This window comes from Syngnathus typhle, linkage group LG7 (genome assembly GCF_033458585.1).
Source record: "Syngnathus typhle isolate RoL2023-S1 ecotype Sweden linkage group LG7, RoL_Styp_1.0, whole genome shotgun sequence".
NCBI lineage: Eukaryota > Metazoa > Chordata > Actinopteri > Syngnathiformes > Syngnathidae > Syngnathus > Syngnathus typhle.
In genome coordinates, this window is record NC_083744.1 from 15,624,953 (window position 1) to 15,639,973 (window position 15,021).

At 48.7% G+C, this 15,021-nt stretch overlaps 1 protein-coding gene across 1 annotated transcript; it reads left to right on the plus strand.

Moving 5' to 3' along the window:
* Positions 1-440: 440 nt before the first annotated feature.
* On the plus strand, positions 441-14,983 carry vwf (von Willebrand factor). Its single transcript, XM_061284007.1, has 53 exons — positions 441-667; positions 741-792; positions 971-1,114; positions 1,238-1,340; positions 1,408-1,616; positions 1,819-1,940; positions 2,026-2,245; positions 2,332-2,454; positions 2,527-2,638; positions 2,695-2,741; positions 2,815-2,951; positions 3,102-3,240; positions 3,450-3,550; positions 3,624-3,819; positions 4,200-4,415; positions 4,499-4,745; positions 4,817-4,914; positions 5,068-5,219; positions 5,345-5,448; positions 5,513-5,651; positions 5,722-5,856; positions 6,112-6,258; positions 6,344-6,484; positions 6,599-6,697; positions 6,805-6,961; positions 7,035-7,202; positions 7,295-7,430; positions 7,511-7,808; positions 7,923-9,033; positions 9,119-9,223; positions 9,320-9,463; positions 9,529-9,663; positions 9,744-9,902; positions 10,029-10,075; positions 10,162-10,339; positions 10,559-10,788; positions 10,861-11,050; positions 11,119-11,460; positions 11,531-11,769; positions 11,839-11,941; positions 12,021-12,092; positions 12,281-12,385; positions 12,462-12,664; positions 12,724-12,873; positions 12,982-13,098; positions 13,169-13,349; positions 13,471-13,511; positions 13,647-13,763; positions 13,860-13,958; positions 14,104-14,232; positions 14,312-14,351; positions 14,427-14,524; positions 14,606-14,983. The coding sequence occupies exons 1-53, from the start codon at positions 662-664 to the stop codon at positions 14,789-14,791; spliced, it is 8,469 nt and encodes a 2,822-aa protein (XP_061139991.1). The 5' UTR covers positions 441-661; the 3' UTR covers positions 14,792-14,983.
* The last annotated feature ends 38 nt before the right edge of the window (positions 14,984-15,021 follow it).

Genomic DNA, 15,021 nt, shown 5'->3' on the forward strand with positions numbered 1-15,021 from the left:
TCAGGCAATCAGCATTTTAATATTGTCTTTTCATTGTTCTCCAAGTGAAATATTTCTTTTCGTAAACTGCATTTCAATCAATCAAGAAATTCTGCAGCGATGTTGGGATTACAAGGAAATGTTTTTCATCCCTGTTAATCGTTTACCCATCTGATCTGTGATTTTCTTTTCAACATTTCCAAAGAACTCTTTTCCATTGTTTTATGCAATGTTTGGCATGAGTTAGTCATACCTTTGCTCCTGTGGCCTCAGTATCTTCCCAGACAGTTTGTTTCGTAGCACAATTGTTTGGGTTGGCCCTGACACAGGTTTGTACCAGCAGGGTAATCACTCAGCCAGACCATCAGTGGGCATATCCTGGTATTGTCTCACCGTGGCGGTCTGATGATGTCGCTCTACACGTACCGACTGATATTCTGGCCTTCTTGACATAACCTGATGTTGGGAGGAGGGGAAGTTAAGGGCAGAATAACAAAGTGGGGAGGGATCTCCTCAATATAAATGAAGAACTTTTGAGTGAGGCTTTTTACATTTTTGACCCCATTTTCACTTGAGCTTGTTATGTGACACACTATGTAGAGTTCCCAGTGCCGGATTTTCGGGGATTGTACGAGCATTCTTTTGTTGTCGCAAGATTTGTGGATTAGTCGATTGTTGAGCTATGGAGGTACGGTCCTCTTGTTTCATTCAGGGAGTCATTTTAAGAGGATCATGGGATGAAGCATGTGTTTGTGTTTCAGTTGTGCGCCGGCAGGTGTCTGAGAGCAATTTGGCTTCTGCTTCATCTGACAGGTGGGTGGAATTTTTGGTTTTAAATTGGCCATTAATGTGAATGTGCTCCCACTTCATGTCCAAAGTCAGCTGGACTCGATTCCATCTCACCCACAAGGCTACAAACTAGCCCAAAAAAAAAGGCTTCATTTTTTGCCATTTGAAACATGACGAGGTTTTTGTGAATGTGGTTGTGCAGCATGCGTGGCAGGTATGTCGGGGCGATGCAGCCTCTTTGGACGGCACCACGTTCACACCTTCGACGGGGTTTTGTACCAATTTCCCGGAGACTGCAGCTACCTGCTGGCTGGGGACTGCAAACGTCGCTCCTTCACGCTGCTGGGTGGGTGAGCCCGTCAAAAATGCTCTCCAACATTGATGGATAGTAATCTCCGTAGCTACATGTTTACCTAATTGTGCTTCATTTTGCAAAAGTAAAACGACGCGCGCTGTGATTTACCGGCAGGTGATTTTGTTGGCGGCAAAAGAACCGGAGTCACGCTCTTCCTCGGGGATGTCTTTGAGTTGCATCTGTCGGTCGACGGGAGATTATCACAGGGAGAAACCAGGTAAAGCTAAACATAGGGAAGAAAAATTTGGTTTGAAATCAAAATGTCATATATTTTTGTTTTGCAGACTTTCTCTGCCGTACGCCTCGCACTCGGTGTTTGCTGGCCAGGAGCTGGGGTTCTACAAACTGTGGAGCGAGGAGTTTGGCTTCACGTTGACCATCGATACCGCGACCAACGTGGCCTTGACGCTCACCAAACATCACGCCAACCACACCTGCGGCCTCTGTGGTAACTTCAACGCGGCGGTGGCTGATGAATACACCGCTCAAGAAGGTACGCACGCATTCCATCGAGGCCACCAAAGCTGCACGTTCCTGAGAATTTCGGAAACGCTTCGAATCACCCGGTGCTCAGAAACAGGAAGAGAAGCTATTCCATACAGGAAAAGATAAGGAAAAATATCAACAAAGCAAAAAGAGCAGCATGAGATTAATGAGGAAGCTTGTTGACGTCTATGCACTGTGCGTCATTTCAGGATTCCTCACAGCGGATAGCTACGACTTTGCCAATTCGTGGGCGGTAAAGGGGGCAGGTCAAGTCTGCAGACGGGTTTCGACTCCCAGTCTGTCCTGCAACAGCTCCAAAGACACTTCGGAGGTCAGCCACACACAGACTTTCCATGTAGAATAAACGTAATGCTTTTTCGTTATGTACTGATGAGGTATAAAACGTCTTTTCCTAGATTCTGTCCAGTTGCAGCGTGTTGCAAACATCAGCCGTCTTCCTGCACTGCGCTCACTTGGTACCGCCCGAGGCCTTCTTGTCCCTGTGCCAGGAGGAGGCGTGCCACTGCGGCCGGGGAGACACCGAAGACTGCTACTGTCCGGTCCTTCTCGAGTACGCCCGCACGTGTCACGCCCATGGGATGCTTTTACGGGGGTGGCAGCAGGAGAGCGAATGCTGTAAGTAAGGAAAAAAAAAATAATCAAAAGTGCGGCAGAAAGACTGACACTGTAATTCGCAAGTGCGTACATGTGTGTGTGTACAGTCCCCAAATGTCCCATCGGAATGCACTACAGCGAATGCACCAAGTCCTGCTCCACCACCTGCCATAGTCTCAACATCCAGGAGATCTGCAAGGAGGACTGTGTGGATGGATGCACGTGCCCTGGTAACTAACTACTGACTTTCCACCCCTTCAAGCTTTCCTTTGTGTGTGTTAATTTGTGTGTGTAATTTTCAGCGGGTAAAGTGTTGGATGGAAACCGCTGCGTGGAGGTGTCTCAGTGTTCCTGCGTCCACATGGGGCGACAATTCCCTCCGGGTTCCACCATCTCTCAAGACTGCAACACCTGGTGAGTGGATGGACGTATTTTCAGAACGTCAACTTAGCGTGGGTTTTTTTTCACAGCGTGTGTCGACACGGGTCGTGGGAATGCACCAACGAAGGTTGCCCAGGTGAGTGACGTGAATGGCATTTACACTACATGATTCAAGTGACACAGTTCACAATTGTTCTTCTGCTCTCCAGGTGAATGTCTGGTGGTGGGTCAGTCCCACTTCAAGACCTTCGACAACAAATTCTTCACCTTCACCGGCCCGTGTCACTACTTGCTGGCCGGAGACTGTGCCGAGCAAGACTTCTCTGTCATTATTGAGAATGTGCAGGTTGGAAAGAAGCCGATCTGGATCACTTTCTAAACACCATGGCTCACATAAGAACTCACAAACCTTTTATGGCAGGATAATAACTTTGCATTTTCCTTCTGTCACTCTTTGTGTGCATGTCTGACAGCTTATTACCAAACTGTCTTTCAGTGCGCAGATGATCAGGAGGCTGTGTGTACGCGTTCTGTGACTCTCACTCTGCCTTCCCTGGAGGACATGACAGTAAAGCTGAAGCACGGAGGAATGGTTTCTGTCAACGGCATGGACATCCAAACCCCAATGCATCACGGTACGGCATTTTTACGGGGAGCAGCTGCCTTTTGTCACTCAAAGAGAGTGACATGCAAGAGTGGATATGGGGGGATTCAAGAATGCGGGGAATGCAGACCTATGTCAAGGTTTAAGCATTCAAAAGTCTGCTGACTAAATCCTTATATCTCATTAGGAAAATATAACAAAATGGACATTCCTTAATCATCACCGCTTTTCAATTTCCAGGTCACTTGCACATCCAGAGATCTGTCCAGTCATCCGTGCTCCTCAAGTATGGAGATAATCTGCGTCTTGACTGGGATGGGAGGGGCCGAGTGCTCTTAAAGGTACATTCAGTCTTGGTTCATTTGTAAAAGAAGCGAGGCAGTTTTAAAATATTACCCGCCTTTTTTTTTGCAGCTGGGCCCACGCTGGGCGGGACAGACTTGCGGTTTGTGCGGGAACTACAACGGTAACCAAGGCGATGATTTCTTGTCCACATCCGGCCTGGTTGAGGCGGGCCCGCTAGCGTTTGGTCAGTCATGGAGAATCAACAGCGACTGCAAGTCAGCCCACAAAGTTGCGACAGATCCCTGTGCTGTCAACCCCAAAAGAGGTGAACACACACACACACACACACAAATGCAGATGGTGACTCAGCAACACACCCGTCAACGCTGCAGCGAATCCAATAAGACCTGCTACGTTTATCAATAAACTCTAAATATAAACGTGGTGAAGAACTCCACCTTACAACCCAGGCTAAATTTAGCTCCTCTCCAACATGCAAAGGTCATATATAGCTATATTGCTATAGGCCAGGGCTTTGGCGCCACCTTGTGGCGTCATAGCGCATTACAGAAAGAGTACAAAATCTACAGAAAAGTCACAAATACATTTTGCAGTGACTCGTTTAGGATCGACATGACAGAAATAAACAGATAGGTGGTGATTTGCAAAGCTAATCTCCAACCTGCCTATTTTTGTTTTCTTCAGTTCGTTTTGCAGAAGAAGGCTGCTCAATGCTGATGTCAGATGTCTTCAGCCCGTGCCACTTCCTGGTTAATCCAGCTCCTTTCCAGAAGTTCTGTCGTTATGACGTTTGCTCATGTGTGGACGGCGACCAGTGCCTCTGCTCCGCCTTGGCCTCCTATGCGGCTGCCTGCTCTGCCAAAGGGGTGCTGCTCCATTGGCGTTCTCCCTCCCTCTGCCGTAAAAACTCTCGTTTATATTTACCTAAAAAAAATTGAGTTTCATGGGTTGACGCCACACATTTGATTGATTTCAATCCTCAGAGATGGAGTGCACCAGCGGCCGAGTGTACGAAGCTTGCGGCAGCGTGTGCGACCGCACTTGCCGCTCCTTATCCGGAGCAGAGGGTGGATGCGGAGGGGAGAGAGTGTGCGAGGAGGGTTGTTTTTGCCCAGCTGGAAAGTACCTGAGCGACTCCGGAGAGTGTGTGACGGCGGACCAGTGCACGTGCCTGCATGACGGACAGCTGTACCAGCCCAATGACGTCTACGCCGATCACAACAGCATTTGGTCTGTTGGCGTAGCGTAAAAATACACTCTTGGGACTCATTTCTTTTTAACGGAGTGTTTTATATTTACAGTTACTGCGAGAATGGATCCATGCGCTGCAGCTCTGCAGAAAGAAGCACTTTGTTGTCTGATCTCTTCTACGACGACGACGACCTGACACCCTCCAGAGGTGAAATTCAACACATACTTTATAATAATGATAGTTTGGGTGAAAGGCCACCTGTGATAAATGTTAGTCAACAATATAGAGACCATATAGAAAAAAAAATTGTTTCTCAATGAAGAAACAAAGCGACAATTAAAGACATGTTGGTACTTTCAGAGAGGCGCTCTACAACATGTCAGCCTCCACTAGTCCACGCAAAGTGTGGCGCAGGTGGAAAAGGCCTGGAATGCGCCAGAAACTGCCGGAATGCAAACCTCCCCTGTGTCTCACTCGCTTGTATCCCCGGCTGCCTCTGTCCGCCCGGCACAGTAGGTAGTGGGAGCTTCATGCATGCAATTGATATTCTTATCATTGTATTTTAGAAATGAAGCTGTGGGGGGGCAGAAAGTTGAAGTTATGCCTTGTGGAGCTGAGCATTTATTTGATATTTTAGGTACGCCACCATGGAGGCTGTATTGTGCCAGAGGAGTGTCCTTGTTACCATAACAACAAGCCTTATGCGTCGGGACAAAGCATACCGGTGGACTGCAACACCTGGTAAGTAGCCTTTTTATTTTTTTTGGTCATCTTGGTGATTGCATGACCTTTTTTTATATGACAGCGTATGCGAGAAGAGGATATGGCGCTGCACCAAGAAGTTTTGTGACGGCGTGTGCCGAACCGTCGGGGAGGCCCATTACATCACCTTTGATGGCCTTAAGTACTCCTTTCCCGGTCTCTGTCAGTATGTCCTGGTCCAGGTAAGACAAAGAAATAACTGCGTGTCATAAGTGTTTTTATAAATATTTTTTTTACTTTCATTTCACATAGGACAATTGTAATGGAGATGAGGGTACCTTCAGAGTGCTTGTGGAGAATGAAGCCTGTGGCATTGTGGGACATCGCTGTGCCAAGTCTGTGTCGGTCTACTACCAAGGAGGATTGATTGTGATGCAGAATGGCGAGGTAGTCTTGATTTTTTTCTTTATTTTGGAATGAAAATGTTTTAAAAATAATAAAATCTAAAATAATAACAATAAAGTCTAAACGCCACTTTGTGGCATCCTCTGGTATTACAGAAAGAGCACACAGCCCGCCAAAGCTCTTCTGCCAATAGTTTAGAATAGGTTCATATGAAATAAAATTAATAAACAAACTTATGAAGAGTTAACGTGCATTTTTAGGTTTTGATTTCATTGACATGTTTTGGTCTTTACTCAGGTTCGGATGAAGACCCCAGTACCACAGAGCGCGCAGGTGGAGATCATCCGGTCGGGTCAATTCTACACCCTCCTGCTGGGCAAACATATTTCTCTTAGCTGGGACAAGGCAACCCACCTCCTGGTCCACATATCAGCAGAATACAGGGTACAAATCTATTTACATTTTTTTTTTTTGGGTGGAGCGCCATTTTGATTCTATATTTTTTGACTCTGTCATTTTTATTTTGTAGAACCGGGTGTGTGGTCTGTGCGGTAACTTTGACGGGAACGTGAATAATGACCTAGTCAGCAGTAACAATCAGCTGGAGCTGGATTCTTTGCACTTTGGGAATTCTTGGAAGGTTGCGCCCAGCTGTGCTGATGTTACACAGGTAATGTATATGAGTCATGTGGTTTGGAGAAGAAAAAAACTATATTAAGTTAAGTCAGGGGCTTCTATAGATATTTATGACATAAGAATGGTACATGATATTTTTCGTTTCCAGGTACCTGCTCCATGCGCCGACAACATCGTCAGACTGGTAACAGTTGAGCAGTCATGCCGCGTGCTCACCGGCTCCGTTTTTAAAGAGTGCAACAGTCAGGTGATCTAAGATAAAATTGAAAAAAAAAAAGTTTTTTGTGTATCTACTCTTTGTACGTTGAGTAGGACAGGCTTAATTATGTTTCTTCCCTTTATGCATTTCTTTAGGTGGATCCCGAACCATACGTAAAGATGTGCGCCGAGGCGGCGTGCACTTGTCCGTCCGTGGGCGAATGCGCTTGTTTTTGCGACGTCATTGCAGCCTACGCTCAAGCTTGTTCGCAGAAGGGCGTACCCGTCAACTGGAGATCCAATGAGCTTTGCCGTGAGCGTGACGAACATCGTGGCGGTCGCCGAGTTCTTTCAGCCTGAAATGACAACGCAAGTTTTCTTTATAGCGATGAGCTGTGAGGGGTTGAACCCGAAGAACCCGGCGACAGGAGAGGAGTTATGCCAGTGGAGGTACAACGCTTGCGGCCCCGCCTGTCCCGTCACCTGCCAGCACCCCGATCCTCTCCAATGCGCCCTCACATGTGTGGAAGGATGTCATGCAAACTGCCCTCCAGGTGCCTGAATTTGATGAAACATTGTCAGAGACCTTCTACTGAGCCTCTCGAGACTATTTTAACTTGTTTCTCGCTCTTCACCTTGTTCTCAGGCCAGTTGTTGGATGAGGTGGCCATGAAGTGTGTTGAGCCCACTCAGTGTCAAGTTTGCGTCCATGAGGGTCAGAGAATCTCCCACGGCAACAAAGTCATCATCGGCCGCCATGATCCCTCCCACTGCAAAATATGGTAAGTGCCGAATAGGTTTTCATTTGGATAAAAAAATAAAGAACTCAATTCTCAATTCATTCTTTATTTTTGTCCCCAAGTCACTGCGAAAACAACACGCTAACCTGCGAGGCTTGCACTTTGAGCACCGTCGCACCAACCCTTCCCTCCGCCATGTTTACGACCATCCCAATGACCACCATGATGCCCGAGGGGACGTGCGACCGCGCCATGGATCTGGTTTTCCTGCTGGACGGCTCCACCGCACTGAGCGAAACCGAGTTTCAGACCACGAAAGAATTTATACTGGGAGTGGTGGAGCCCTTCCGCTTGGGCTCGGCTCACTCTCGAGCTGCCGTGCTGCTTTACCACTCTAGAGTCAAAACGTCTGATTTACAGGTAGGTCGAGCCATGGGATTGTATTTTCATTCTTGGTTCCAGCAGCAGCAAAAACCAAAACAAAATATTGTGGCATTAAAGCATTCCTTCCTTTGAACTTTTCATCGTGAGTAGGTTCAGAAGTGGCTGTTTAAGAAGACCGTGCACGAACTGCACTACGCCGGAGGTGACGTCGCCTTCTTGGACGAGGCCATTAAATATCTTTCTTACAACATCTACGACAAGAACAAACGAGAGCACGCCGGCCGCGTGGCCATCATCCTGACGGCCAGCACCAATCCTCAGCCCATGCGGCCATTCATCAACCTGCTCCGCAGAAAGAGCATCACCACGCTGACCGTGGCCCTCGGTCCCGGCGTGAGCATGGCGCAGATTAACGACATCACAAAGGCTATCCCAGCGAACAGGGCCTACGTGCTGAGTAGCACTGCCGAGCTGCCCGATCGCCTTTTAGAATTGACCGATTATCTTTGCACTTTGGGGTTGGAGCCAAAACCCAGCACGACCACCACTACTCGCTCTCCTCGACCCATCCCTACCAAACACCTCACCACCACTTCGACCGTCCCTTCCATCCTGTCTCCAAAAACCACCACAGCGCCCTCTTCTCGACCACCGAGCAAGGAAGTGACGTTCATCATCGAAGGCTCCGATTCAGTCAGCAAGGCCAACTTTAATCAATCCCTCCTATTCCTGGAGAACGTTATAACGCAGATGTCTGAGAACGAGGAGTTCATCCGCATCACGGTGATCCAATACTCAGTCACAGTGACCGTGGAGATCCGCCGCTGGGATCTGAGATACCAGAGGATGCTGCTGCTACAGCGTCTCAGGGAGATTCGTTGGCGGGGCGGAAGCAAGACAAACACCGGCGCCGCCATGGCAACAGTCTTGAACGACGCCCCGCCCGTCCCGCCTCCACGCGGTCCCGCCCCACCGCAGCTGGTCTTCCTGGTGACGGAAAACCCGCCCACAGACACGGTGACGCGCCCACCGATCACCAGCACCGAGACACACGTGTATCCCATCGGAGTCGGCTCCAAGGTACGGGAGGTGGACTTGTTCCCTTTCAGCTGGCCGCGGCCTCCCATGATGGTGGAGGACTACACGCAACTCAAAAAACTGGTCCACCGTGTTGTGAACATCACACGCACCACAGTCACGCCACGCTTCCCCACACTGGTACCTGAGGTCCACCCAACGCTCGTCAGCCTCCCGCCCACAGGTAGAAACAGCACGCCACCTCTTTGCATGTATAATGAACTAGTGTCGACATATTAAAAAAAGAAAAAAAATATTCAATGTGTCAGTGCCCTGCAAGACACCCGTGGACGTGCTTTTCCTGCTGAAGTCCGGAGAACAGTTTGAAGACATGAAGACTTTTGTGAAAGCCTTCATCAACACGGTGGATGTGGGTAGGTTGAGATTTTTCTGGAGCGCTTATCCTCATTTGGGTCGCAAGTGAGAAGAAACCTGTCCTTTTAACATCTTCCCATTTCATCTGCACGTAGGTCCGATTGGCACTCAGGTGAGCGTGATTCAGTACGGCGACACCCTCACCACGGAGTTCACCTTGAGCAGGCAACAGATCAAGTCCCGTCTTCTCGACATGGTGGACAACATTCCCGGAAGGAAAACAGCGTCCCCAGCACTCGGTAGACGATACCAAAACAGGTGAAACGCAAACGTCATCGAACTCACCGCCGTGTCTCCGGTTCAGGCTCGGCACTGCGGTACGCTGTCCAAGAGGCCATTAAAGGAGGACGAGTCGGCGTGGCCAAGGCTGTGGTGATGATCGTGACCGACAAGTCAACCGATCAGGTCCAAGAAGCGGCCAATGAGGCACTGGCCGCAGGTAAAAAAGACTCCCTGTGACTCTGCAGTCTAATTTTTCAATCATTTATGTGGTCGTCTCATTCATCACTTGTCCTTCAGGTGTGTCCGTGTTCCCCATCGGCGTGGGTCCGGATTACGAGCAGAACGAGCTGGTCACTGTCGGCCGCAAACAAGACAACATCTTGCACTTAAAGAGTATGGATCAGTTACGGATGCTGCTGACTTTGGACCGGGGTTACGCAGAAAGAATCTGCCGAGGTGCCTGTCCTCGCATACACTTGGACACAGCTGAAAATAACTCAAAACGGGGCAGCGTTGTTGTCCTTTTGATACTATCGCTGATTATGACGGTAGTTGTTGGCTGTGATTTGCTTTGGCTCTCAGCTGGTCCGCCGGGAGTTTGCGTTGATGACAGCGGCGCAGAGAGAAAAGTGAGTCACGCAACATCAACACATCCAGAAAAATCATTGCATTGTGCTATGATAGATTTGATTTTTTTGCAACTCTTGCGCCACAGCCCGGAGAGTCATGGCTACTCGAGGACGGCTGCCATTCGGTGCTTTGCCATCCCAGCGGAGCCGTAACCGTGCAGAACCACAAAGTCAGCTGCGATAGACTGGAGGCGCCGGCGTGCAGGAACAACATGCTGCCTGTTAAAGTCCAAGAGGCCTGCAACTGCCATTGGGAATGCCCATGTATGGACAACAATAAGGCCGGAGTCACATGGTTCAAATGACACAGATTGGCACAATTTCAGATTATAAAAATGCACATAATCAGATATTTTGGATATGAATCATTTCAACATCAACACCTGATAATGGCCAACTTAACCTGCCCATTAAAAAAAATCGGATTCTTACAGTGAAAAAGGAGTAGTTGACCTGCCTGCCTTTGTTTTTATGCGTTGACAGGCATTTGCATGGGCAGCTCCACCAATCACGTGGTGCGATTTGACAGCTTGCCACTCAGGCTGGACGCAGAGGGCCTGTGCTCCTACACCCTCCTCGCTGTCAGCGAAGGTTCGGAGGTCAAGCTCCACAACGGCCCTTGTCAGGACTCGACACAGTTCAACCACGTCTGCATGAAAGCCATCGAGGTGACCCACGGGCCGCAAAAACTTCTACTGAAGGATGATATGACTGTAAGTGGACTTTCTCATATGATTGTTTACAAAGTCACCCCTTGCTTAAAAATATTTCCTCAATCTGTGCAGGCATTAATTGGAAGAGAGGAGATTTCCCTTCCGTGGAGGCATGAGGGTCTGGAGCTGGTGCGATTCGGCGGTGTGATGTTGCAGCTCAAGTCTGACCACGGCTACGTTTTGACGTTCACGCCCCGGAGCAACGAGTTCACCATCACACTGTATAATTCCAGCATCAATGGCCACACTGCCGGACTCTGCGGTAATTATGGATTGAATTTTTGAATATGAATTATGAGGAATAATGGAACTTATCCTGTTCCTCCCCAGGGGCTTGCGGAGAAGAATCCGCCAACGTTCTCTCCTTGCGTAACGGCAGCCCCACCTCCAACCAGATGACCTTCATCTCCGACTGGACGGCGGCCGGTGACACGGGCGTGTGCGTGCCCAAGCGCAAGGTGGTGTGCTCCTCCGGGGCGGCCATGGGATGCCAGGCCCTGCGTTCGCAAGTCTTTGAGGCCTGTCACGCGCACATCCCCGTTCTGATGTTCCTCACCAAATGCGAGGAGCAGGCGTGTCAGGAGTCGGACGTGTGCGAGCTCATTTCGGCATACGCGCTCTTGTGTAGACAGAGGGGTGTGTGTATCGATTGGAGGAGTCCCCATATCTGCCGTAAGTCTGATACCTGGTCTCGGAAGTTCTTCCATCACTTTTCTTTTGAACATCAACATGTCTCTAACAGCCTTCGAGTGCCCCCCCACCATGAAGTACAGTGCGTGCCGCACGGGCTGCGTGGAAGACTGTAACAGCCCACCACCGTTGCGAGGGGACTGGTCGGTTGCCGTGGGTACCGAGTCCTCATGCACAGACACACCCACCGAGGGCTGTTTCTGTCCGAGCGGGACCGTTTTGCATCGGGGAACGTGTGTGTCACCAGAGAAGTGCAAACAGTGCGTGGATCATCGTGGACGGGCGTATCAGGTTCGAGTCATGAACAGAATAGTAAGGTGCTACAAAACGGAAAGCAACGTGTGTGTTGTGTGTGCGCAGTATCTGCAGACTTGGGTACCGGATGACAACCCGTGTTTGATTTGCTCGTGTTTGGACCGACAAAACGTCACCTGCACCGCTCGGCCGTGCAACGACCTAAAAGGCGAGTACGCTCTGTTGAACTTTTTTGTGTCTTAACATAGCCACTCAGTATAACTGAATGTTTTGTGTTGTGTGTGTAGCACCGGTGTGCGGAGCCTGTGAGGTGCTGAAGCTGAAGAGCGAATCCAAGTGCTGCCCAGAGTACGAATGCGGTACGTGCAAATAATTTGCATGAGACAGCACAACCCACTCTTAATAAGTTGAGTTTAGCAAGGCTAGCAAAAATGGTGCTGTAATTCTTCATCCTTGTGGTATTTTGATATATATATATTTTTTTTAAATCCACATTTTAAAAAAAAGAGTCCATGTAGCTCATGTTCTCCCTCATGTGACTTTTCAGCGTGTGATCTGTCGAGCTGTGATGTTCCCGAGGCTCCCCGCTGTGAGGATGGTGAGGTGTTAATTCTAAAAAACCCAGGAGAATGTCAAGCCATACACGAGTGCGGTAGGTGATCACACAGAAGCGATCATGTACCCGTCAACTCTTTGATTTTGACGTGGCTCTTTTTCTGACCGCCCAGTTTGCAAGAAAGAGAATTGCGCTGTCAGTCCCATTTCATGCGGCGCCCATCGCCGGCTGACAGTCAAAAAAACAAAATGCTGCGATGCGTTCGAGTGCTCGTGTAACTGCCAGAACGTCACCCGCACTTGCCCGCCCGGCTTCATCACGGCCTCCAAGACGGATGACTGCGGTTGCACCGAGATAAACTGCCTGCCAGACAAAGTAAGTGTTTCATCTGGACTCTGCCTGGCGACGATAATACCAAAACGCTTATCCAACAGGTATGTGTTGTGGGTGACGTGGTCCATCCGGTAGGCAGCAAGTGGGATGAGGGATGTAAGAAATGCAGCTGCAGCCAACTCCAGGACAAGGACACGTCACTTCACATCGCTCAGTGCTCCACGCCGGTGTGCCAATGGAACTGCCCGCTGGTGAGACAAAAAAAAAGTCATTTTCTTGTGGAATTTATAAATCTGCCTGTTTATTGATATCGATAGAAAGAATCATGGCTGATATTCTGTTTGTACCGCACATGACAGGGTTCTACATACACACAGTCCAGTGGAGAATGCTGCGGGAAGTGCAGAGCAACTAGTTGTGTGGAGTCCAACGGAGAATTGCGAGGGGACGCTCTGATCGGAGGAACGCTTAGACAGGTTCATAACCGCACCGAAAAATTCTGGCGCCAATTCTTTCGAATTAAATTTGTTCACTGTGTGTTTATAGGTTGGGGAGCAATGGCAGTCTCCTCGTGACAAATGTGTCATGTTCAAGTGCGTGAGGGTGAACGACGAGGTGTTCATCTCTTCCGCCAACATCAGCTGCACCGCCATGGACACACCGTCCTGCCCGCTGGGATCCGAATTACGCTGCGATACGCAGGACTGTTGTCCCAGCTGCCGTTGTGGTAAATATCACACGCGACAAAATTGTGGAAGTCAAACATCGGGGTCTACGGAAATGCAGTTGCAGTGGTTTTCCAGCAGAGGGCGCACTCATGTTGACTATGATCTATTTCTCCTTTGCAGCTCCTTTGGATGTCTGTGTCCTTAATCACACGCTCATAGGAGTAAGGATTCTATTTTTTTATTTTTTTAATGGTTAATAGGTTCAGTTTGATGTGTTTTATAATGTTAAGGGGAACAACACGTGTTTATTTGTATACTGATTAGTGTGATATTTTTGTTATTGTTTGAATGTGTAGGCAGGGGAAATGTTCATGGCTGACTTGTGCACACAATGCGAATGCCTCGTGGAGGGCGGTTTCATCAAGGAACACAGGCTCTCCTGCAGGACAACCACCTGTACTCCTTGTCCCATGGTACATATTTCCTATGTCTTGCATTTGTACAGTGTAGGCTGGGTAGCTATGTTGGTATGTGTTTGTGTGGAAATGAACATGTGTTGGTCACCGCAGGGATACACGGAGCAGAAAGTGGAGGGCGCCTGCTGCGGACGTTGTGTCGCCTCAACATGCTTTTTACAAATGCCCGATGGGAAGCAAATGAGTCTTCTGGTATGCACGCACTCTATCTTCATTTCTCCAGGCTACAGTAATTGCTTTTATTCTTGATAACATTTGCTTCTATGATTAAGTTTTGCTCTAAAAATAATAATGTCACAAATGTACTATCCTATTTTAAGGTATCCTGTATTTCCAGGTGAACACCACAAAGGAAGATGGCTGCACCCAGTACGCTTGCGGTGTCAACAGCAAAGGAGACCTGGCCCTTCGAATCCAAACGACCACCTGCCTGCCTTTCAACCGCCGATTGTGCCTCGAACAAGGGGTGCCAGAGCAATCCATACGTATTCACGCTCAAACTTCACCACTGTTTTCACTGACGGAATGATTCTGTTTATTCTCAGGGGACTGTGAGCAAGATTGGAACAACATGCTGTGAGACGTGTAAGTAGGGCAACGACTAGTTGTCGTTTGTTTTTAAGTCTGTTCTTAAAAAGGTATACACGTTTCGGTGAGAAGGTGCAGAGTCAGAATGCCGGAGGACGGCGGGAACACTCAACTATGTCAAAGTAGACGACTGCCAATCAGAGAAGCAGATTGAGTTGTACTACTGTGAGGTAAAGGGGCACATTCATTTGATGATCCAGCAGAAATCACTAGTAGACCCAAAACTAACCGTTTCACCATCTGTCTCTCAGGGTAAATGTCGCAGTAAGTCCATGTACTCCCTCCAGAGGGCTGCGGTGGAGCAAGAGTGCGTGTGTTGTGTCGCCACGGAGACAGAGCCCGTCAGCGTTCCCGTCCTGTGTGCCAACGGAACCCACAGCCACCACACTGTCCTATCTGTCACCGGCTGCAACTGTCAGTCCAAACAGTGCACCTAGAAGCCACCAGAAGTTGGCTCTGATCCTTTGCTTGTCTATATCCAAGACAAATGTATCCACCCGTATTCAACCACACACCATTTACAACAAAAAAGTGTTCATTCTGTTTTTGTAATTCATACGAATGTTCCTAGGACTATCAGAAGCAATAACCTAAGTTTACAATAAATACCGATGAGCTATATTCCTAAATTCATTTCATTGTCTCTCTTTGCTGCACTGCTTCCAGT